Here is a 24,346-nt window from a genome sequence, read left to right on the forward strand (position 1 = left end):
CAGGACTCATAGAATCATAGAATGTCCTCAGTTGGAAAGAACCCGTAAGGATCATTGAGTCCAATTCCAAGATGGCTTGTCAGCCTGTGGGAGCTTGCTAACATCATGTAAAGAAAGAAGAAACCCATGTACTCTCAAATTCAAGAGTATAATTTGTTATATGAAAGAATGTAATTCATTCTTTGCAGTTGAAGAATTACAAATTGTTTTGTTGTAAAAGCATCTTCCTGAGCTTTGTTCAAGGAGTTGATTGTACTTTCCTTAGTGCCAGAGAGTTGGTTTAAAACGTTTGATCTCATTGCTGCTGACGTCCTGTTAAAACACAGGTATCTTCCAAAGCTGACAACAGTTGTCTTGTTTCAGTTGTCTAAAGATTGCAGCTTCCTGGAATCTTGACAAGTACGTGTTCATGTACCAAGTATCTGATTTTAGTTTGATATTGCTAATGTAGTAATTCATCACTTCATGGTTGTTGATTTAAATTACCTTCCTTATAGATGAATGTTCCCCTTATGAAGCTGTTAGGAGTGCTGTTCTTAAAAATCTAGCTTGATCCAACAGTAGTTCAAACCATATTTGTGGTGGGATCTCCTGGCTGCTCCCAGTCACTGGGCTGCTTCCATTTCTGTGAGAGAAGGGATAAATCTCTCACTGTGGCTTCAAGAATAGGTATTTTAATTAATGCATATTAACCTAAGTGCCTTGAGTAAAGAGTGAATGTGTTCCTGAGGTTATGGTTCTGTCTCGTGGTAGGCTGTTTGATTCTAGAATTTACTCCAGCTGGTGATAGGTATCTCTGTGAAGAGTAACAAAACGAGGATTCTTCTGCTGTCAAATTGAGTAGAGAAGAAATCTCACAGAAAAGCAGAAATTATAGTTTCATTGCAAGTTTCATTCACAGCAAGCTCCTTCAGTCAGATAGAAGGGCTATAAATCTACTTTCCTTTTGAAGGTTTCCTTTGAAGCTCATGAGTTTCTGATATTTTTCAATTGTGAGAGCTGATTTGGCAAAATCAACGAAATGGGTACTTTCATTTCTGGGGCTGGATGATACCAAACGAGCTGGTTGCACTGGCACTCCTTGCTCTCAGAGGACACGCTAGATCTTGTGCTGGTTTAATTGGCTGTGCTATTTCTTCTTTATCATTTCACATTCCCTGCAGCACCGTATGGAAGCACCAATGCCTCCTTTGTCATCTTCTGGCTTATCTGGGCTGATGTTGTTCTGGTATTATCTAAATACGAGTTGGTACCAGGTAACACTGGTGCAAGGAAGGCTTTATGGTATGTGTAAGGCTTCTGTCCTTTACTGTAGGGCCGATCTCAGCGTGGCTGTACGAGTGCCGGGCGCTCCGTGTGCCCAGCCCAAACCTGCAGTTCTGCAGTCGGCTGGACTGTTTCCAGCAGAGCTGTGGTGTTCCATTTGTGTAATTAATACAGCTCCTAAAAGATGACTGCACATCTTGATGGCAGGCTGCTAATGGCTCCAGAGAGCTCTCACAGCACAACCTTATACGCTACTCCTCAGCTTTTGAAATAAATGCCCAGAGAAGCCTTTCTTGTCACTGCAGGATGACCTTCTAATAAAAGGTGCTTTTCTGCCACAGCTGTGATCTCACTTTCTGTCAATTATTTGTATTTTAGTCTAACCTTACAAACATGGAAACTGAAATGCTTTTTGGCACAGACGTGCTTAGTGCAATGTCATCTTGGCAGCAGCTGATCCTGCAAATAGCGGCAGTGGAGTTTTGTCTTCGGCTGCCTGGCTCATCTTTGAAAAGATGGCTCTGCTTGAATGACAGGAAGGCCTCTCCGGCTCCTGCAGGGCTTTAGGAGGCCTCACTGGGCTTCTCCTGCCTGGTCTGGGCTGAGCAAACTCACAGCTGTTCCCTCCATCCCAACTTCCAGCCCGTTGTTGCTGCACCCTTCTGCTGTGTCCCCTTGGTTGCTTGCACTGATGAGGCCAAAAACCTGTGGTCCTCTCAGGATTATAAACTGCCACTGCTGCTTTGTTTTCTTCCTTCTTTGCCTGTTTCGTATCAGTGTGAAAGCAGAAGTTTTAGTAAATAAAGCTTATTTTCAGATGCGCCTTGCAATAATTCATGGAATCATTAGGGATGGAAAAGACCTCTAAGATCACCAAGTGCAACCCCAACCTGTGCCACATCTCCATGGCTGTGGAGCACCTCCAGGGATGCTGACCCTCCGCTCTGTGGGCAGCCTGACCCATCACCTCTCTTTCTGAGAAGAAACCTTTCCTGATATCCAAGCTGAACCTCCCCTGGTGCCACTGGAGGCCATCACCTCTTGTCCCATCCCGACACAAATATTGCTATAAAACATGAACGTGGGGAGCTGAGAGTGATTAAGTCACACAGTTATTCTCTGGTATGGAACAACAGTTATAAAGAAACTGTCTAATCCAAAGTCACTTGTGTGGGGCATTTGCTTTCAGATTCTCCTGTGCTAACAGTTGTTTTGTAAGTGTGCAGTGCAAGCTTAATGTAGATGGCTTTTTCATCTAGGATACCCAAATTAAATTTGAGACCTAAGCTGGCCCTTGGTAAGCTGTGTATGGATTAGGCTGGGTCATTAGGAATTCATTTATTTTGATAAGCTTTGTCAGTGCTAAACACTGCCACGATTGGCTATAGCATTGACTAACCCCTGCCTTATGCCGGCTGGGCTGCTGGGTGCAAGTGGTGTATTTACTTAGCTCTAAATAAATGTTTTATCACTTAGCTGTAATTGGATTGCTATTGTATTTCAGTAATTATTCCCAATAGCAAATCTGTTCTCTCCTTCGCAGACATTTCGTGACTGACCTTCACGCAGTCTCTGTCTGAAGACATCTTTCTTGATCTAGTCCTGCACGAGTTGTTTTTTGTTGGGTGTGGGTTTTCTGTTTTTGTTTTTAAAGGGGAATTAATGCTAGGGATAGGTGAGATGTGTTCCCTTTAGCATGTCTGCAGACAAATAACTTGCGAAGTATTCAGTGGCTGAACAAGGAATTGGTACGCTTGTCTGAGGCTCAGACATCTTGCCAGGGGAGTTCTGGATCACTGAATGGCAATTTTATGCTCAGGAGTGATATTCTGTGATTAAATCTTAATGGATTTCCGGAGGAGGTAATATACTTTTTTGAGAGGAAGGCAGTGCTGAGTCGCTTGCGGCCTGGCACCTCTTTTGTGATAGTCCTGTCTGCACACCATGGTGTGCGCTGTGCAGACCCAGCGAGCCGTTCCAAGGACGGCTCTGTTTTCTCTGTGTACTTCTGGGACTCTGAGGAGTTGGTTGGGTGCCTGCCAGGCAGATGGGGTTTACTTCAACTGAATGGCATCTGGCAGTGAACCTGTTCTCACAGTCTGGAGTTGTGCACGTGCTCGGCAGTTCTGCTGCCTGCTTCTGTTAACTCTGGTCCTCAGACCCCCAGTCCTGCTTTCTGAAAGTTACGGTTTCTGCATTGGCTAAAAATAAGTTTTAAATAGGTGGACCTACTCCCCTGTCTAAGAACAACATTTTACTGCAACAAAAACACTTGGTATTGTCACACCTCACACGCTCACGGGTTTTTATGAGGCGTTTTATTGTGAAGAGGAGCATAATGGCATTAAGTTCTGGGTAGTTTTAACTGCATGTTTGGTGCTGGAGGCATGTTGCTTGATGGCTTGCTAGGCTCATTTGATGTAATGGTGTACTGAGGCGATAGGAATAGGGGTTCAGATTGCATGAAGGCTGGAGGAAGTGGGAGAAGTGCTCGTATCCGTGATCTGACCAACTGTATGACATCCCTGGTTACCCAGTGGGACTACAATTGTGCAGGTTCATTGCTCTTAATGGTCAGCAGTCTTCTTCCTTTTGTTGCTTCTGCTTGTTCTAAAGGATGATTTAGAAAGGCTACAGCAAAGTGAACCTCGTGCTGGGACGTTGTGCTCATGGCTGTCTGCTGTGCTGCCCTATGGGTGAATGCGTTTCCCTGTTACGGTGCTTGGGAGGCTGCTTTTCCAAATCAAAGTGTATTCAGGCATTTACTGAGACTGTTCTGTTTCCCTTTGTTTCCTTACCTATTTGTTACTGACCCAAGTTTCTTGAATGTGGTCTGAACTTGGACAGTTAATTTATATACATGGCTTGTTCAAATAATCCAGTAAGTTCAGGGGAATTAACTTTAAAAAAAACAAAAGCAAAACCAATGAAGCAGGGCAGTTAACTTGATAGCTTACTGACTTTCTAAAAAGAAAGCTACTTATCAAATTAACGAATACTTTCTACCCAAGAAATCTAGAACTTAACTTCTCCTACCCAAGACAAACTGGGACCTGTTTGTGAGGCAGATGTGGCAAGGCTTGCTTTTGTACTGCTCCATTCATAAATATAAATGTGGGTTGGTTCTTGGAAAATAATGCTGTTCAGTTTTGGCATGTGAGTATTTGCAGCCTGCAGCCTGGCTGGGATGTAGAACTGCAGCAGCAGGTGGCAGCTTCCTTGCAGCATTCAGTGTGCAGAGCTTGGTTACCTGGTGGCATGGCTTGAGGGACAGATTGCAGCTGTAGGGCCCAAGGTTCCAGTGCTGTCATCACGTGTGTGGTGGACCTTGAGCTTCCCTTCTGCATTTCTGGATGGTTCAGAATAGCTTTCTATCTGAACAGCTGCTGAAAAATAGTACTTCAGCAGTACTGTGTGATTTAGTGTGTGCTAAACAAATGAACTTGCTTTTGGGTGCCATACAAGGCAGCATAACTGAAAGTATATTTTTAAAACTACTGTGCTTTTTTTTGCTATTTCCAGGGAGGGATGAAACAATGCAGCCAGCCAGACCGTCATTCCTGGAATATTTTGAGCAGAAAGCAAAGGAGAATCAAGTCAATAGCTTTGGGAAGAATGTATCTGGCCAGACAAAAAACTCATCTGATTGGAAAGTACCACAGGATGGAGACTACGAGTTTGTAAGTCTATACTATGAAATGCAATCAATGTGACAATCTTTAAGAATTTTAGTGAGAGCTTCTGTAATGTTACTTCTTGTTTTGACAGACTAATGGGAAACCTGAGCAGTTTGTAATTGCCAGTGCACTTGGGTGGGTCATTTTGAAAAATTCATTTCCTATAGGTATTTCTCAGTTATCGTAATCAGCCATTATCTGTTTACTTTTCTGGCTGAAGAACAAACAGGAAAAAGAAAAGCCTGAAGACGTTAAGGTAGAAACTTTGATGCCTTCATTCCTCTTCATTTAAAATAAAATAGAAAAATAGGATTCAGGATGGTAGTTGGAAAACGTAAATCCTGAATGCAGAGTGTTTGACAAACAAACAAACAAATGCAGCCACAGTGTTACAGCCATTGAATTTCCTTGCTTTTCTCAAGCTTCAGTGGTAGATTTTGGGTTACGATGTGAACATCAGGCTAATCTTTTTTCTTACAAATCTGCAGTTTCATTCTGATCACTCGTACCATAGATTTTCAGGAAGTTTTCAGAAGTCAGAAGAAAGTTCTGTGTTGCATTATTTATAAGCTTTATGAGGGAAGCATTCTGATGTGAGCTAAAATGCCAGAAGAAACGTGTTCTGCTGAGCACCACTCCCCACACCGCGTTTCCTTTCAGCAATGCTTCAGTGCAAGCCCTCCTTGCTCTGTGTGCATTGCACACCCTCACAGCCGTGCTGCTGCCTCCTGTGATTCAGGTTGTCACGCTGCGCTCAGCCCTTGGTGAGCTTCACTCCACCTTCACAAAGCTGTGCAGGAGGCAAACTCCTCTGCTCGTCACGACGCAAGGCAGCAGAGGAGATGCTTCACTTTGTGCCTTGAGCAGCAGCAGGAGCCCTTCGTTCTGGTTGTACAGATGGGCAGGCTGTTGTCATGTATGTTCTGTAGTTCTTGCTGCTGCATCTCTGGTTTTGTTATTAGACTGGGAAGAGCAGCTGGCAGAGGGGACCTGCTGCACTCTTTCTCTGTAGTCCTTTGCACTACGTCACACATAGCCTGAAGGCTCAAACTGACTGCGTGGACATGCTTTGCAAAAATAACCTGCAAGCTGCCTTGTCAGCCTGTGTGTGGCAGAGGCCGAGCGTGCGATTCCGGTCTAGCGAGGTGCCCGGTATGTCTCATTAACTTCACATTCTGTAACTTAATTTCATGATAAACAATAATTTTTTGATGTGTGGCATTTCCCAGGAAAGACAGCGTCTTAAATTTTTTTTTGTGGTCTGCAGAAGATATGGCCCAAGGGAAAATGTGCTGTAACTGTTTTGTCTTTCTAATTTGGGTGATATTCAGCAGTTGCCCTTGTTTCCAGCAAGAAGGATATGCTCTACCCAGCACCCAGTGAGCTGTAGGTGCAGGCTATAGGATGTGCAAAGCAGCTGTTTGACACAAATATGACCTTGTTTACTCATTTCCATTAGTGCTGAAGTATTGCCACGTGCATAGATTACCAGTGTGCTGTGAGCAATAAAAGCAAACCATAAACTGTAGGAAGAAATCAGGCCTTGGGTCACCTTCATGTCATAATTTGTAGGCAGCTGTGTGTATTTCTCTGGTTTGACTATGAACGTGCCGGCCTGTCCTGCATGCAGGTCTTATAATGGAGCTGCCTTCACACCTCATTGCTTCCTTTTTTTGTGGAAGGAAAAACACTTGAAAGCAACCTTATTTAATACACACAGGGTTTAAATGGTCCTTCTCTGGGCTGTGGAAGTGATGACCCCATGGTGAAACCTCATTCAGGACTTAAAACTGAGCAGTTTCTCCTGTTTGGCTAAAAGGGATCCATGTGATGGCTAGCAGTGGGTAAAAATCATGTTTATTAACACTTAGTAATTGAAAGCATCAATGCAATAGGCTTTGCAGAATAAGAAGGAATACAGCCATTAGGTGCTTCAGGTACATCTGTCCTCGACTTGGCTGCAGCTGTAACTTATTTCTGCACTGCCAAGGAAAACAGGTTTGTGCATTGTGTAGAGAGTTTGCAGGATTCCAAGCAGACGAGATCAGTGAGGTGCTCAGTGTGTGCGAGTGCCTCCAGAGCCTCAGGAAACCATTGAAATATTACTGCTTTGTGCTGCTGCAGCCTAGACAAATATGCCTTGTCTTTTGTTCTGAGTTCCCCTCCTTCCTCTATGGGTGACACCTGGGGTCTCCAGTCTTTAAAAAAAAAAAAGAAAAAAGGAAAAAAAGGACAATATCAAATTACTGAAGATTTTTCTGTTTTCCATTGTGATAAAACCATTTGACCTTTTGACTAAAATTGTTGCTCTGAAGCAGGCAAATAAGCTATTTATATCACAAGGCAATGTCATGTTAGATAAGGGTTGGATCAAGCCCCGTGTGCTGTACAGCAGAAAACCTAAAGGTCCTGTTCTGAAAGGTGATGAACTGTGTTACCCCAAAATACGGTGCTCTAACCATGCCCTGCTTTTCCTCTAAGTTGGCATCAGGTGTATCTGCAGCCTCAGATTTCTGAGGTTGAAATTAGGGATGAGCTGATGCCCGGTGTTGTTATTGCTTCTCCCCACTGAGGGATCAACAGGGATCTCTAAAGATTTTAGCCCTGCTTGATTGCAAGAAATGTTTTTGAAAACATCGTGATTTTTACCATGGACAAAAGTTCTGATTAAGGGCAGGACTTCCTGCTGTGAGAAGGAACACAGGAATAAGCTCCAGTCTGAAGGTGCTGCAGGGTGGGCTGCTGATGGGCAGGCTGCGTTGTGCGTGCAATTCCAAACTACCGTAATCACACCTCAGCATTTTTGATGTTGAATTTCATTTTGCCAGAGCACATTAGTCACATGTATTATAAATTAATAATGCTCCAAGATTTGTTTAGACAGTGTCACACAGGTTTTTTTTCCATTCTAATCTTTCAGTGGTACCACAGTGCAGCAGAATTAATTGTGTGCTGTTTCCTACTCTTAACCACTTCTGAAGGGTTATTTATTCCTAGTTTTAACTGCTCTGAGCAGACCAGTATTGCAGTGTCACTTGTGACTAAAGGGGGATCATTTACTATTATTATTACCATTCATTTTAATATTGACCTGCTCAAAAGACCCTCCTTCTGTTCAACCCTGCTGTAGCAGGTTCTTATGGATCATTCAGGCACTATAACACCAATCACTTTGTTGGAAGTCTGTTTCATTAGGAAGTTATGGTTACAGCCATTCATGTTTTATGGGACCTGTGACAATCCTGAAACCTTTTTGGTTCCATTTAATGATCCCAATTTCACTGGGGAGAATAAGCAGCAGTGAGTGCCCCATCAGTCCTCAGTGCTGTCATCCAGATGTGACTTCTTGAAGGGAGCATATGAACAGGAGGGAAAATGGGTGTTCATGAGGGTGGATAGTGATAGGACAAGGGGAAATGGTTTTAAACTGAGACAGGGGAGGTTCAGATTAAATATTAGGAGGAATTTTTTCACGCAGAGGGTGGTGATGCACTGGAACAGGTTGCCCAAGGAAGTTGTGGATGCCCCATCCCTGGAGGCATTCAAGATGTGGCTCTGGGCAGCCTGGTCTGGTGGTTGGTGACCCTGCACACAGCAGGGGGTTGGAACTGGATGATCGTTGTGGTCCTTTTCAACCCAGGCCGTTCTGGGTTATTGTTAATGTGTAACACACTAGAGTGAGAGCACAGCGTGCATCACATCATTCCGCAGGCTTTACAAAAGATGTTTGCTCCAAGGCTTTGTGATTCCATCACTTGTGTTATGGGTGCAGCCTGTAAGGCAGTCTGTCAAGAGCTGCCCTGGTGCAGGTGCCGCTGCCAGGGGCTGCGTGGAGCAGGAGGCTGAGCTGGGAATGTGGAGCTGTGGACACCAGAGAGTGAACAACAAATGCCTTTCACATTTGGGGTTGTGATTTGCTCAGACAAAGCATTATTCTTTTGGGGTAACTGTCTGGGAAGCTGTCAAGGAAGTGTAACTCTTTCTATTTTTTTTTTATTTTTAAATAAAGTACATTTTCTGGAGATGTATTCACATCTCTTGGAGCTCTGGTATTATCTGCACTGCAAGAGCTGGTGTCCCAACTACAGCCTCTTCTATGTAATTTTGTAGGCTTCAGATTCGGAAGGCGTTACATCTATTTCTATTTACCTGATAGAAGACTATGATTTTTGTGTCTCTGTTTAAGCTGGTTCTAGCCAGAGCTATTGCTTACATCTTCTTACAAGTATAACAAGTGAAAGCATCCTCTTCCTAAATGAGGAAATAATTCTATTTGCTAAAGTAGTAAAGAAAACTTAAATTTTTCTGTGTATTGAGATAGCGTGCCATTACACTGCTCTTATATGGCATATGCTGTTTTTTAACAACATCCTCATTTCTGCCCTTCTGGTTAACATGAAACATTACATTGGAAACAATGATAAAAAGACAGAAACTGGTCTTTACCAGCAGAAAAGCATACTAGTGTCTCATAAGTGTCTTCAGCTTGTTCCGTTGCACATCGGGCTGTTGGTTGGTGATACAGTCATAGAATCAATCATAGGGCCATAGGATGGTTTGGGTTGGAAGGGACCTTTAAGATCATCTATTTCCAACTCCTCTGCTACAGACAGGAGCACCTCTCTGTGGATCATGTTGCTCACAGCCCCACTAAGGAAAAACCTTTCCTTCCAGTTTAGAGGAATGACTTAACGCTGAGTCGGCAAGAGCATGTGATTCTTACAGGAAAGTGCATAGGAAGTGTAATTCTTTCAAAAGCAAATCAAATCACATAAGGATCATGATGTATTGGTCAGACTGATACCAACCTAGAGATGCCTGCAGACCAGGATCTCCATCTGCACATCAGGGATGGTGCAGCAGGAAGGATGCTGGCCACGATGGCTCAGTGTGGGCTGCAGTCATAAGCCAGAGAGGTGCAGCAGCTGCTGTGAACCAAGCTCTGTGCTCTGCTCAGCCCTGCTGTGAGTTGCTGCTGAGAACTCAGAGCTGGGGCTCATGCATCGCCCTGCTGCTTCTGCTGTGCAGCTGCAGGAGGGCAGTTTGACGTGCAGCTGCTGGGTGCTGTGCTTCCTCTCCCAGCTCTGTGCTGAGTGGCTGCGTGCTGCAGCCATCTGTTTCTTCCTTTGGAAGTGATTTATAGGGAGGAACTGCTAGGGGGCAGGTGATTTATTGTTTATCAATAACAGTAAACACGTTCTGCTTTACAATGACCAAAGGCTCTAATTTATTGTATTCTGTCTGTGAAGATGTCATTTGTCTTGTGAACAGCTTGTTGTCTACCAGTACCTGGAACATTCAATGCCTGTGGTTTCTCTGAATGTTCATTTGGATAGCATTTATTAGCCATCTTATGTTGGTGCTTTATGGCCACGCTGCCTGCTGTCTGTCCTTTCTCAACTGATTAAAAACTTGGGACTATTTTCTGTACAGTTGCAGGCTTTGAAAACAACAGCAGACTCAGTAATTGGTCCTTGTTTTATTGAAGCTGGTCCTTGGGTCTCTTCTAGCAATAGGAGAAAGGGATGCTGAGGATATGTGGGTGAGGCAAATGCTGGAAGGAAAGAACTTTTGTTGTATGAGTGAACTGCTGTTGGGTGACTTTATCAGCTTGTAATGTTTCCTGCCTCTAAGACGATCCAGCAGGCTTTATCTCCTTCTTACTTACCGCTGTCTTTTAAGCAGCTTGGTTTAGGTGTCTCTGCACTAATCTTTTTGTTTTCCCCCACCCAAATTACTCAAGTGAATAATCTGAGCTGGTTGCTGAGGCTCCAGAAAGTCTGTCCACTAACAAAAATCCTTCAGAGCATGCAGATCTGCAGGTCATTCAGAAGTTCATTGAGAAGCAACTAATCTCAACTGCTATTGATCTGTGAATCTTGTGATACACTCCTTATTTTATAAGGAAGCAAGTTTCTCTAACTTGTGCGTGACGAATGAGGGTTGGTTGTACCAAAAATTAGCTTAAATATATATGGTTTTGTGTAGAATGAAAGGGGAGTTTGGTTAAAGCCAAAAGAATTGTTAAAAAGAATTAAAGAATTGGTTTTTATTGTATCATTTTCTAAGGCTGTTGACCAAACACTCAGTGATCCTTCAGAATTTTCTGTTCAAGAGTTTCTCCCCTTTGCGTGCTGTGAGCTCCCCTTTTCCCAGTTACTTCTCAAGCACCCATTGATTCAAAATGTCTTACTTCAATCCTAAAGTGAATTTATTTACTAGAATTTGGATCAGTTTGAGAGGGAAAGCCAAATCTGGGATGGCTGATAGGTATTCCTGTCCGTGTTTGCCAGACCTACGGCAGATTGCTGGCTGGGATGCAAACAAACTGGAAGGTACTTATTTGTTTGTTCTCTGCTGACTCTAAAGTAAGGCTTGGAGAGCATTCAGATCATCACTTCGAAAGACTCCAGAGAAAAGTTTTTTTCTGACAAAAGAAGGCAATCCAGAATAGAAAACTCACTTCCAAAAGTGTACCCCAACCGTATATCCTGCTAATTGAGTAAGATCTGGAAGTACATTGCCTGGATGTAATTTCTGCTGTGAAGTATGATTTATACAAAGAGACAGCTTTTTGTGATGTTTTATTCAACAGTTTTAAATGTCACCTGCCTTGATTTATAGCATTGATGTCCCTTAAATGGATTTCCTCTTTTTTCCTTCAGCCATCTGCCAAAATTTTTTAAAGCTCAGCTAATTGTTTGTTCTTCACTCAAGTGTTACCTTGCTGGCATGTTGTTCCCGACAAATACTTTAACCAGTGACATCTTTATTAAGGAAAAATGGTTTATTTTGTTACCTCCTAATCAAACATACAGTTATTTTAAAAATAAGCCTTGGAACAGCTTGCTTATCTTCTCTTTTCATCTTTTAGTGGTCTTGAATCTTTCGTAGTGTTTGCATGGAGGAGGCACTCTCAGCCTTGCGACAAACCTCCTGAATTTATGGCTGCTTCCAAGCACTGCTGTGATTTACAGCAAGCTCTGTACCACGTAGGTTTCATAAACCTTTCTCAGTTCCCTTTGTATTAAGATCAGAAGGCACACGTTTGGCTTTATAATTCGTTAGCAGTACTTGAAATGGGAACAATAGTGCAGTGACTTGTATTTTCTATCTGTTGTAGAAGAGAACAGCTTTCTGTCCTCTTCCATTTTATAACAGGGTCATTGTGCACCACCTGCTTTCACTTTGCTGCATACTGACATTGATTGCAAAGCACTTACAGCTACGACTCTGATTTTCCTGTGTTTTTGTCTGTAGCGTGCCTTCTGTGACATAAGGCTTCTAAACAAAACTTGCAGTGAGTGGGAAGTAAAGTGAGTCGCTGCTGTTTGCGTTGCATTGCTGAGGCCGCAGCCCTTAATGGAGACAGAAGTAATGCAGCCTGAAATCAACTTCTTACAAAAGTATTCAGGGTTGTAAATGCAGCATCCTGGCTGTCCTTTCCTGACTGAGACGCTGACTGAAAGTTGTGTGGATGACTGAAGTGCCCAGCTGTGTTCCGGGCAGGCAGTGTGAGTGCTGGTTTGTCTCAGTGCTGTGTGCTGGTGGTCAGGCTGCAGCGTGCATTGCTGCACTGGGAGGAAGAGAAGAGGAATTAATAATTAAAGGTGTCACGCTGGAAAAATCTCACAACATACTGAGTTCTTTAGAAAACCTGTTCCAGCCTTGTTATGCCTCGAGACCTGTTTTCAAGCCTGGGTGTGTTCTTGGCACAGTGTCTCCTTTGAAGAGCATTGCAGCTCGGATGAGATCGATTGGAAGTGCTTCTAAAATCTTCTTGCAGCTCATCTGTCAGCATGAATGTTGGTGAAGGTTAACACCACTAAAAAAGGCAGGTTTGCTCTGGTTGTCTTCAGCAATGAAGGCTCCTCTTGGTGGCTCATCATCAGGAGCCCAGTAGAGCTTGGGATCACCTTGGAAGATGGAGTCTGTGGACAGAAGGATGAGGACAGGGTGCAGCCTGCCTCCAGCCATGTGTACTTCCCAGCTCCTCACCCAGAGCACCGCCTGCAGCTGTGTTCTGTGCAGCGGCAAAGTCAGCTCTGACTTCTGGACCTGCCTTCTGCCTTTGTGCGTATAGGAGTAAATCCTGTGGAAGAATCAGATGATGCTCACTGCTGGCGTGTGGTGCCTGGAACTGCTGGGTGTCTCTGGTTTACCCAGAGGACTTTGCAGTGGGAGTTTTGTCACCTTTGAGGCATCTGCAGCAAACAGAGCGATGGAGTTTGCAGTGAGCTGTGAGCATGCTGGGAGCTTTGCCCTGCTCGTCTGTGCTGTGCTGAAGGTGATCCCAAGCTTTGCTCTTCAAGAAAGAGGGAGGAAGAGTCACTTAGCGTGCACACAGTCTGAAAGGAATATTACTGAGAAATAGAGCGCTTAATTCCTTGTTCTGCAGCTCGCCTTCACACGGTGTCATTATAAATAGATGCCTAAGTCATAGCAAACACTTGAGAAAAGCTCGCATGGCACAGCATGCGGGTTTGTGTGACAAGGATTTTAAGGAGATGGCTCATTCACCAGAGGGCCGTTCTGCAAAAATATTTGTCTCTGAAATACCAAACATATGCCCTTGTTTTCAAAGCCTGCAGCCTCTCCTGGGGTCGTGCAGCTATTCATTTTCAAAACGCCCTTGAAATCCCCAGTCTTTCTGCACAAAATGCTGAATTCTCCTGCCGCCTTCCTCGCCTTCACATTGCCAGATCACATTTCCTTCCCTGTGGCGGAGGAGAGGCAGAGAGTGGCAGTGCTGCTCTGTCACTTGCTGTAGGGCACATGGCACTGGGAAGCTCTGTGGCCCTGCTGCAGGCCAGCCCTGCTGAGAAGCAGTCCTGGGGCAGGGAATAGATGAGGAAGGACTAAGAGTGAAATTAAAAACGTTAATTGAGTAGGGATTAATATTTACAGGGACGAGTTAGTCTCAGTCTCAGAAGATGAAGCTGCTTGTCCTAAGCTGTTGCTGTGCCTTAGGGACTGCAGTGTTGATGCACTCAGATAAGTTACTAATGCCAATGCAGTGTCTTAACGTGCTGTATCTCACTGAGCCAGCTTCAGTCTTCCTGGAAAAGCAGAGAATTTCAGGTTGGGGATACACTTGCCTTCTTCTTGTGCCTTACCTTTATTTTCCCCAGTAGCTCTCACTGAGTGGTTCTGAATGTCTTTCAGCATCTTTGTCTTCCAGTAGCAAAACGCTCCGTCTGCGGTGCAACACAGGCAGCATTCACCTTCTGAGCAACGCCAGTAGTGGTTACTGCTCGTGGCTGCTGGTGGTGGTGTGCTCTGGGATGGAGCCGTGTGGTATGAAGGAATCCTTCGGACTTGTGGTGTTACTGCTGCTCCTGCAGGCCTTCTGCTGCACTCAGGATAAGTGATCTTGAAGAAATACATTGATTTTTAATAAGTGAGTGAGTCAAGAGCCCATAGGAGTTCCTAAACAAAGAGTGAATTTGACTGAGAGAGAGATCTGTTGCAGACACACGTACCCTTCCAGGCAGAGCTTGCCTCACGTTTCTGGAGATGTGAACTCATTTTAAAGGAATCAGCGTTTTCTGACAGATTATTGCCTTTCTTAAAAAGAAAGGGGAGAGGGAGGCAACTTGGCCAGCTGCGCACTTTGCAGTTGGTTTGTACAGCTAGCAGGATCTTCAGTGAAATGATTTATTTTACCATGTCCAGAGGTATTGTCGTACTCTTACTTAAGGAAATTAAAGCATAATCACTTAGAGGGGGGTTGGACCTGCTGTGTTTTTTCTTACTCCAATCTCTGGTCAGCAAGTGTATTTTATAAGCAAGCGATGCTCCTTTTTTGCTGTTTTTTTTTTTCCTCCTTGTCCAGACAGGCTGACCTTTTAGCTTGGTTTGTAATTCAGTTACTGAAATAAAACCGGTGAGATAACCTGTCTTTGTGGTTATAGGATTACTCAGCCACTTTCTAAGTCTCTGAAGGTTCTTAAGGTTTGGACCTCCTGAAGTTTCCTGCTGCAGAGCAACAGCGAAACAATTTGTTATTCCCTTTGTTTAGGTTAGGTATTTATAGTACTTGGGATGGTTTTGGAAGTGAATAATTATTTAATAATTTATTGATAATAAAACTAGAATACGAGGGAATGTAATCTTGGGGCTCAGAAGATTAAAATGCAAAAAAAAAAAAAAAAAAAAAACACCCCAAAAACCAACCTTTTTTTTCTGGCCAGTCATATCAATGAGGATTCCTTTGGATGTTGTTTTGTTTTTTTTTTCCCTGAATACAATTTCTGTACATTACTGAGACTAATAACACTATGTAGATGCTGTATGGATGTGCTGGCAGTGACACTTCCTAGAGCCTTTTAGGGATTGCAGTAAGAAAGGATAAGGTGCAGCTCTTGGCTGTGAGCAGCTCTGGGATGCCAGCACTGCTGATGTGCAGCGTGATGCTCTCACAGCTGGACCATCTCTGCCCTGGGGATGCCGCTCTGTGCCTGCACGTCTGCAGAGCCTGAGCTGCCAGCGAGGTCTGTGTGTGCTGTAGTCCTCTGAAAATTGTATTAAGAGTTTTCTGACACCCTGCCAACAGCAAAGCTCCCCCTGGCTCTGCAGGCTTCAAGGAAATGGGGCAGAGCTGCAGACTGGAGAAGGGCAGCCAGCAGAAGAAAGATGCCTCATGGGTGATGAAGGAGCAGATGTGTATCTGAAGTGTATCTATTTATCTTTTCAATAGCAGTGACAGAGTTGGCAAATGTGCTGGAGCAAGGTCCTTGCTGAACCAGCGGGATCAAACCATGTGGATATAAATAAAGCCTGAAGAAAGAGAGAGCTTGCTGCAGAAGAGACAGATCCTGAGCTGGAGGCAGCTTCTGCTTCAGAGCCAGAGTGAAGGAGCTGCTGCTGTGAAGTAGTGCTGGAGCTCAGACAGGTGCCCAGAAGCCCATCACTGTCCTGTGACAGCTTTAGCAGCCTTGCTAAGCGAGCTGCTGGGCTGGAAGGAGGTCCTGCAGAAGTTCCCAGCTCAGAGCTAGCCCTGCCTGGCAGGGGGTGGGCCAGAGGGGCAGTGGCTTCCAGTAACTGCATGTGCGCTGGGTTCAGGCACCTTTATTGCAGTCATATCAGCAGAACTGCATGTCAGATAGCTGGGATCCTTACCGGTGTTGTACCAGGAATATGTTTCACTTCAGGAGCCTTAAAACTCCACCGCTGCAGAAGTGAGATACAGCTGTCCTGAGCACACCAGCTGAGAAGGGCTGGGTCTTCTCCAGTACATTTCTCCTAAAATACTTCTTTTCATTTCAGCTAGGATTGAATGCTGAGTGCATTAGTGTCTGCCTGTCCTCCCCAAAAAGGCACGTTGCCATGTTACTGCTGTAGCTGCTTGCCTTGCACTGACAGGTTGACTTGGCCTCTGAAGCGTGTGTTGATCTGCTTGAAAGTTGGGGTCATCTGTCTTGTGTGGAGTCATCTCTTGTCCACATAAGAGTGTGGGTGATCTGAAACGACTGTCTCCAGATGTGCACTCACTGCATCTCACCGCAGTCCCTTTCTTTTAGAAGTTCTGGCTGCAGTCTATTTAACTCGTGCTGGATGCTTGCAGCCCATGATGTGTTTTGCTAAATAATTAAGATGCATTAAAAGCAGAGGCTTGTGCTGCTGAGACTTATTTTTCAAATCCTTTGAAAGATTAATATCTGTGTTTTTAATCTTGCATGAAATCCCACAATGAGTGCATTTCATCCTTTGCTTTCATAACGGTATGAAACTTCTCATGCCAAAAAGGGGGGAGAATCAAGGTAATTAATATTTGTGTTGGTGCTGGGGTTCTGATTTACTGAAGCCCCTCCGTGGCACAGCTACAGACTGACAGATGTGTGAGGCTGTGGGGACCTGGCAGTCAGGAGGAGAAGTGGGCAGGGAGTGCCTGCAGGTTCTTAGATCCCTGTGTCCCTTGCGTTGGGCACAAGGTTATGGTGAATAAGTGGTTAATGCCTGCTCGTACGTTCCATCGAGGCCTTCTAACGCTGGGAACATAAATGAGAACAAGGCACTTAATTTTTAGATCAGTGATTGAAAGGACGCCAAATGGGACTGAGCCAGCATTTCAGGAAAAACGCTGAGGGAAAATGGCTTGCTATTCCAACACCAATTTATATCACCATTTTCAGGACCTAGACTCCAGAGCACTGCTTAGCATGAGAAATCACCCTCTTCATTTAATTTTGGCCTGAGAAATTGAATGCTTTTTTTTCTGGCTTTAAAAAAGAACGTGCATGGCACTATTCTGTGATCTGCTTCCTCTGAGTGTATTCGGTGTGAGCACTTAATTGATACAGCACTTGAACAGCCTTTCAGGTTGCAGAAGGCTAATTCCAGAATAACCTGAGTTCTTACAGCCATGAGAGCTCGTGTCCATGGGCTGTGATCTGTGACAGCTTCTCCCCAGCTCCTGGGCTGCTCTCACACGCAGCACTGCGCTCCGAGGTGCTGCCACAAATAGTTGCACGTAGCACCCAGTGAGTGTCTGCAGCCCTAAAATAAAACTCTGCTCGAGGAGGTGATAAAAGAAGAGTTGGAAAGTTGAGGTGGATGTGCGTCAGTTGGAGTCGCCGGATCTGACAGCGAAGCATAAGCATTGCCCTAGGATTTATTGGAAGGATTTATTGGAAGGGAAACATCCTGATAGCATTGCTGCTGTTGTTCCTTTAACCTGTCTGTCGCTGTGCCTTTTTCCTTCCTGCTCCTTGTCCATAATGATTTCATTACGTAGTTGGAGCGGCTCTCAGGTGGTTCAGTGTTATCTGGGTGACTGCTGTTCTTGGAGGAATCTTGGCTGATTTTGGAGTGTCTGGCCCTTTACATGTAGCCTTTACTTCCACATTCCTCTGAAAATCAGAACCCTGCTGACACCTGATTCCTGTGGCACCCAGGAGCTGGCAAACATCCTTAGGTACTCCATGGTCTCAGCAGGTTCCACATGTCTGCATGTCCATGTGCCGTTTCCATAAAACCCATTTTAATCTGAAAGTTTACTTTAATTCTGAGGTTTGTTATGACAGTAGTGGCGATTTTCATCATCTCTAGCAGCAAACCCCTTTTTGGCATTGACTATTTAGCATGGCTTGGATAACTTCTTTTGGATGGACACCCTTCTGAAGCCATGCTCAGCGTTGCCTGCCTGAATGCAGAGCGTTGTGCTCCTTGCTAACACGATTCGAGATGCTTTGAGTCTGTTTAGGGGCTTTGATCTCTGGGTGTGCAGTCAAGAATTGTTAAACAGCAGTGTAAAACCAGGCAGAAAGGGGAGGGAGAACAACAAAAGCTATGCTCAAGCAAGAATTATTTTTTTTCTTTAGTTCCCATCTAGCTGATGTCTTTTCCCTGTGTGGCGTGGGAAGCTGCAGTTTCATTATTTCTGTATTTCAGTCTTCAAACTCCCACTGGCCCTTATGAAGTGAGAATCGCTCAAGCCACTTTTTTAAAGGGCTATTTAAAACTTCTAAGATGACATCAAGCTCCAGTGGATGCCAACTGGAATGTTGGGGTTGAAGGCAGGCTGGTAGCTGGTGTTCGCTTCCTAAACAACCCACAGCTAGTGGTGGTAATTCTGCAGGGCTGCTCAAATGTTTTCACCGTGAGGAAATAACCCCATCTCACCACTGGCATTTATATTCTGGTTGTGCTCCAGAAGGCAGCATCCGTCTGCAGATCTGCGAGGTGATAGGATAACTGCAGCCCCTCTCTGTGATGGATGGGTTCAGGTTGGGCACCAGCTTCAGGAATTTTAAGAGAGTGTTTGAAAAACAAGCCGACGTGTTGTGCACAGTGGGGGAGATGCAAAGAAAAGGCTTTGCTCTAAATCTTGGGATCTGATGCAGCGTCGCCAAAGGAAAGGGAAAAACTGCAGGAGGGCAGTGCTCAGGGTTCCTGTGAGCCCAGTGGAGAGGTGGCAGGAGTTTGTTCTCCATTGGAATGTTATAGTGGAAGAGAAGAGTGTTACAGCTGCTGGGAAATGGCTTTTCTGTCAGATGCTTATAATTCATGCAGCAGATGGGTGTTCTTGGCAGTCTTTTTTGCAAGAGGAGCACTAGGAATGGGAGCTGAGGTGGGACTGCTGGGCAGCACTGTATTTATGGAGTCGTTTGGGCTGTCCCAAGGCAACAGTGCCCACATATGGGGACCATACTGCTATGCTGGGCCCCCAGCTGGCCGTGCTGCTGCCCTGCTGCAGGAAAAGGGTCTGACATCCCTGCAGAGAGCCTTCACGTGCTCCCCTTTCGCTCAGGTTCAGTTGCATTCAGCAGAATATCGTGTTGCAGCCACACTTGCCTGGATTGTAACAAATGCTGGGGATGGGTTGTTTTATGATGTCTTTTTTTTTTTAAATGCTGATTTGAAAGGATGGTGACTCGGGGAGGCAGTTTGCTGAGGTGAGCACTGTGCAGTGATTTGTTATCAGTGATTACCTGAACTGCTTGTGAGGGATGTCAGTGGTAGCTTGTGGATCTGTTACTTGAAAGAAAAAATTGTGCCTCACAACCTTGCATAGAAAGAAAGCTGTTAATCAAATAGTTAACAGTTAACTAGCTGCACATGGGACCTTGCTTGAACACTTTCCATGCTCTACCCCCTCTCCCTGTTGTGAGATACACTTCATTGTAAGACACTAGCCTTAGAACAAGTGTTTGATATCAGCCTTTACGTTTGAAATGCAGTTCCTTCCTTTAAAAGGTTGTCATGGCTGTTTGATCACGGCGGATGAAAATAGATAGCTCTGACAAAGGCATTTGGGCTCTTTACCACAGAGGAATCGCTGAGGAGTGAGGAGGGGATGGGGCTGAGCCCTGGGGCTGAGCCCAGCTCTAATTGCAGCTTGTCAGCACTGAGACTTCACCCTGGGCATCGCAGAATGCTCTGTCCTTGTCCTCTTCTTATTTTGCTCCTGGCGCTTCGTTTGGAGAATAATGAAGCCTAACCCTATAGAGACAGATGTGCCAGCCTTTAAAAACTTCATTTCCAGGAGAAAGTGTGTCTACGGGGCTGGTTTATGAGGCAAGGCCACGCAGCAAAGTGAAATGGAGACGGTCAGGTTCTAAGCACTCCTGGTTTTCCTTTCGAAGATGCGTTTGCAAGTGAGAAAATGACGTGTGGGTGCGGGGCCAGGCATCCCTGCTCCCCTTCCCCTGCCCTGCATGAGCACTGCTTCTCAGCTATGAGTAGTTGCACGCCGTCGCTGTCATGGTGAGCATTCACGCTCTGCACCTTTCAGCTGGGGCTGCCCTCTGGCTTCTCTGCTTCCGTTAGCAGCAGCGTGGCATTCACAGCCACACTGATGCTATTCCAGATGAACTGTCTGCAGGTGGTTCACCATCACCCAGCACTACGCACAGGACGTGTTTCTCTGAGCTTTGACTTCCCTCTCCTCCCTCCCCAGCACCTCCCTTCTGTTTAACCCATGATCAGCAGCCTGGTTCTGCATCCCCTGTCTGCACAGTTAACGTACTTCAGATTTGTTGCTATTAATCATAGAGTCATTAAGGCTAGAGAGGAACACTGAGCTTGTCTAGTCCAACCGTCTGCCCATCACCACTGTGCCCACTGACCCTGTCACTGTGTCTTCCTGTTGCCTTTGTCCACTTCAGACTTTGACATCTCTGCTGTAAATTCCTTGGACTGTGAGGGAAGGGAATGTTGAATGATCACCTGCTCTGTAATAAATTATTGTGGAAAGGTAACTGGTGCCATACATCAGCTTAAGCTGCTGCCTGCTAATGTTGCATGACTGTGTATAAATAATGTATATTTTCTCAGTGGAAGTGCTTTGTCTTTCTAATGAACAGCTTGCTGATTGGAGAAGCAGACTGTACAGCCATACTGAGTTTTGTTTTGCCTGGACTACTAGATCAGATTTGTGATCCTGTGGCATACAGGCAATCATCCCCACTGTGCTGCAGTGCCTGTCAGGCAGCACCTCTCATGTTATTCTGGACGTTTTCTCTTTGTCTTGGTTGAGAGAACTGGCACCTGGGGGAAGCACACTCAGTATCCCTGTTTTTTCAGTGTTATCCTAAAATCCTCTTGTTTTCCAGGTTACAGTTTCACATAAAGGACATAGCTGTGGGCAATTCAGGCTGTCCTGGGCAAACTTTGGCACCTTGAATCACAGGATAAAACTTTTCTGTGCCAGTTCTCAGCAAATAGGCACTCACAAGAGAACCAATTAAGCCGAGGGCAGGCACACAGTGAAGTCAGTGCGGGAGGCTTGTCCACACCAGCCTGACATCTGCACAGTGAAAGACAGCTGTTCTGTAAAACACCAGTTGTGCTTGCATGTTATATCAGTGCAGGGCTGACCTGAGCGACCCGACGTGTGTGCTCTGGGATTTCTTACTCAGCAGAGGAGTCTGAACTCCTCACCATGACTGATGTTCAGCCTGAGTGTACGGAAGCACCTGTGGCTGTGCGTGCATTCAGTGCTGATGCCAATATCTGTTGTTTCCTCTCCCTGCCAGCTGAAGACGTGGAGTGTGGATGAGCTGCAGAGGAGGCTGTCGGCGCTGGACCCCATGATGGAGCAGGAGATCGAGGAGATCCGCCAGAAGTACCAGTCCAAGCGGCAGCCCATCCTCGATGCCATTGAAGCCAAGAAGCGGCGGCAGCAGAACTTCTGAGCCACGGGTAGAATGTCCTTCCAGCCTCCAGCAATCAGCTCCTTGCTTCTATGACTACTAAACAGGTTGATTTCTATTGAAATACGCTAGCAAAATAGAGGGCAATACTTCTGCTCATTTATTTTTCCATAGCACCTTTGTGAACTCAGGAATGCCATTAAGTGGAGAATCCTTGTGGTGTGTTTTAATTTAGGCACATATTTAAAGCAGTATCCGAAGGAGTTCTGTTACTGTTTTTAGATGGATTATTTTTAAGTCAGATGAGTGGATAGAAATAGACCAATGGAAGATGGCTCACTCTCTTTTCAACTGAACCTTTCCATACTCCGTTTTCTTTAAGTTAATATGAATTGTGTATTTAATGGCTGCATCTGTTGTGTGTTTTTTTTAATTGTTTTTGTTGTTCTTTGTGAATGCACAGACTCTGTTTCAAGCTGATGACTGTATGGTTCTGCTGTTAAGGTACTGATTAAGTTTTAGGTCGTTGAAGAGAGTAGATGAGAACACCTACAGACTGTCCCAGCTGTTTGGAAGACACTTAAATCTCATTTTTAAAAAGCTGTAATAAGCCCCATGCCTTACACTTTGTGCTTTGATCGAGTGGGATTTCTTCAAGAACTTGTTTTTGTCCTTTGCTTGTGTACGTTAGGAATTAGTATGAGTAGATGAAGTGTGTTGTGCCTCCAGGAGAAGTTACATTCTGTAATTTAAAGCCCACTTTGACTTAAAGCCGAAACCAATCGATGATCTGACCTAAAACAAAGCAGATTCCCCTTCGTCTGTCCTGCTGACAGCAGAGTGCTGGGAGGGCACGGTGTGTGAATGGGTGGAAGTCATTGAACCTCTCTCAGAATTTGGTACTTCTGCTGTGTCTGAGAGCGCTGCAAGGATTCTGCAGTGTGTGAAATATTTCATACGCTTCATCATTTCACATTTACCTCTTTAGGTGCTGGAATAAAAACTTCACAATACTTTGCATTTCTGCCAGGCTTAGCACGTCAGAAAGTCAAACAGAAAGCAGACATTCGTTGGGTTATCAGAGATGTGCGTTGTTGGATGGAGTGGGGGCAGAGCTGATCCAGAGAGGCCAATGGCTGATGTCCCAAAAGCCAATGTCTGGGAAGAGATTCATTCTGTTCAGTCCCTCTGAGTGCTCCTTTCTCATTAAATTTCCCAACACGGGTCTATGGCTGAAGATGCCCTGCTTGTACAATCAGTGAGGATGGTGCACTTCGCTCCCACTGGTGGAGCTGAGGAGGAAACTGAAGCAGCGTGAGGTGAGCCCAGATCTGGGCACAGAGCGAGTGATGCCTCTGCACAGCTTTAGGTGTACCTAGCTTATGGTGAAATATTTGGACAGAACCACGTATTCCTACCGATTTTTGTTATGCTCTGACGGAGAGAAGAGTTTCCATGCAATCCTCTGAAACAGGCCTTGGTGCTTCCCGCAGGTCATTAAACAGCACTGTCTCCTGAATCAAATGCTGCTCATTCCATGCCTCGAGAGGCTCTCATTCCCTGCTTGCAGCAGACTGCTGACTACTGTTAACAGGCATACTCCATTGCTGTGAAAGGAACCAAGCCATTTGTACCCCCTGCAGATCTGGCTGCATCGGTTCATCCCAGGATGAGCAGCACTGCTCTGCAAGCCTGCTTTGTACCTCTGGTGGGCATAGAGATGTGGCACGTGGCAAACCGTGTGCTGCTGGGTGTAATTCCGGTCAGGCAGATCCTGCTGGGAGTAGTTTTACCTCTGCACTGTGTAGGTAACTTTCTGGTCATCGTAGGGCATTAGAAAACCTGAGTTTTAGGTGAAGCACCACATTGTGGTGTGTGCTTTTGGATTATGCAGCCTGTGTCTGCTGTAACTGAATGTAAGCACTGTTGAGATGCTCTGCTTTGCTGGTGCGATTGTCTTAAAATACAGCAAATGAACCAAAATAAGTAAAACTGCCCCAACTGCCTTTGAACCTTTCTTACAAGCTTGCGGTGGCTGAGGCTTGGTGATATTTCTTGCACTTAGAGTTCGAATTATTTTCTCCTTCACTGATTATCAGGTAGAGAAAAATTAATTCCCTTTCTGATGCCCTTGTAGAGCACTGTACCCTCTTAGTTCTCAGAGCCCTACCGACTAAGACCAAGGCTCCCACCCTCCAGGAGAGCTGTTCTGACAAGGTTTTTAAGCAAAGCAGTTGCTTAGTTGTGAAGCTGCATTCAGGTGCTCCTTGGGCCCATCTGCATTGCTGAAAGCGTTCTGGACAAACCGTGATCTTTGCTTCTGAAACCCAGAGATGCTGATGATGTCAGTCATATGAGACTTAATAATGTGAAGTTTGTAGCTTTAACTTTTTTGTAACAAATTAGCAACACTGGCATAAAGTGCTGACTTGAAATGCTCTTTTGTAAGGTCTGCCTGTTTGTATATAATAGTGTTGGGTCTTTAGTTTATATATGTATGAAATAGTAACTTTTATTGCATTCCTCTGAGTTTGATACAGGAGGTTGTGTTTGATCTTTCTCAACATTTCTTGCCTTATTTGTTTAAAGGGGCAAATAAACTGTCCTTACAGAAAGCTTTGGTGTCCTGACTGTTATGTACACGTGCACAGAGCTGGCAGGCAGTGACAGGAGGTGCTTTGGGACCTGGTGTGGGGCAGTCCACCCTCCCTACACAGCAGGCGAGGCTCGAGTCACACTCCTAATCCTGGCTGCACTCTCAGCTCACTCGTTCAGAATGCTGACAGTGAGTGGGTGCTGCCTTCCACA

The 24,346-nt window shown here is 45.0% G+C and overlaps 1 protein-coding gene across 2 annotated transcripts in view; it reads left to right on the forward strand.

The window, feature by feature from the left end:
* Nucleotides 1-24,147, forward strand: part of STK4 (serine/threonine kinase 4) — a 40,465-nt gene extending 16,318 nt beyond the window's left edge. For both annotated transcript variants that reach the window (XM_048963046.1, XM_048963047.1), the window contains 2 exons: nt 4,789-4,946; nt 21,422-24,147. In XM_048963046.1, coding sequence (XP_048819003.1) covers nt 4,789-4,946; nt 21,422-21,580 — 317 coding nt within the window. In that variant the 3' untranslated portion in view covers nt 21,581-24,147. The remainder of the gene's footprint in view (nt 1-4,788; nt 4,947-21,421) is intronic.
* The last annotated feature ends 199 nt before the right edge of the window (nt 24,148-24,346 follow it).

This window comes from Lagopus muta, chromosome 16, assembly GCF_023343835.1.
Source record: "Lagopus muta isolate bLagMut1 chromosome 16, bLagMut1 primary, whole genome shotgun sequence".
Classification (NCBI taxonomy): domain Eukaryota; kingdom Metazoa; phylum Chordata; class Aves; order Galliformes; family Phasianidae; genus Lagopus; species Lagopus muta.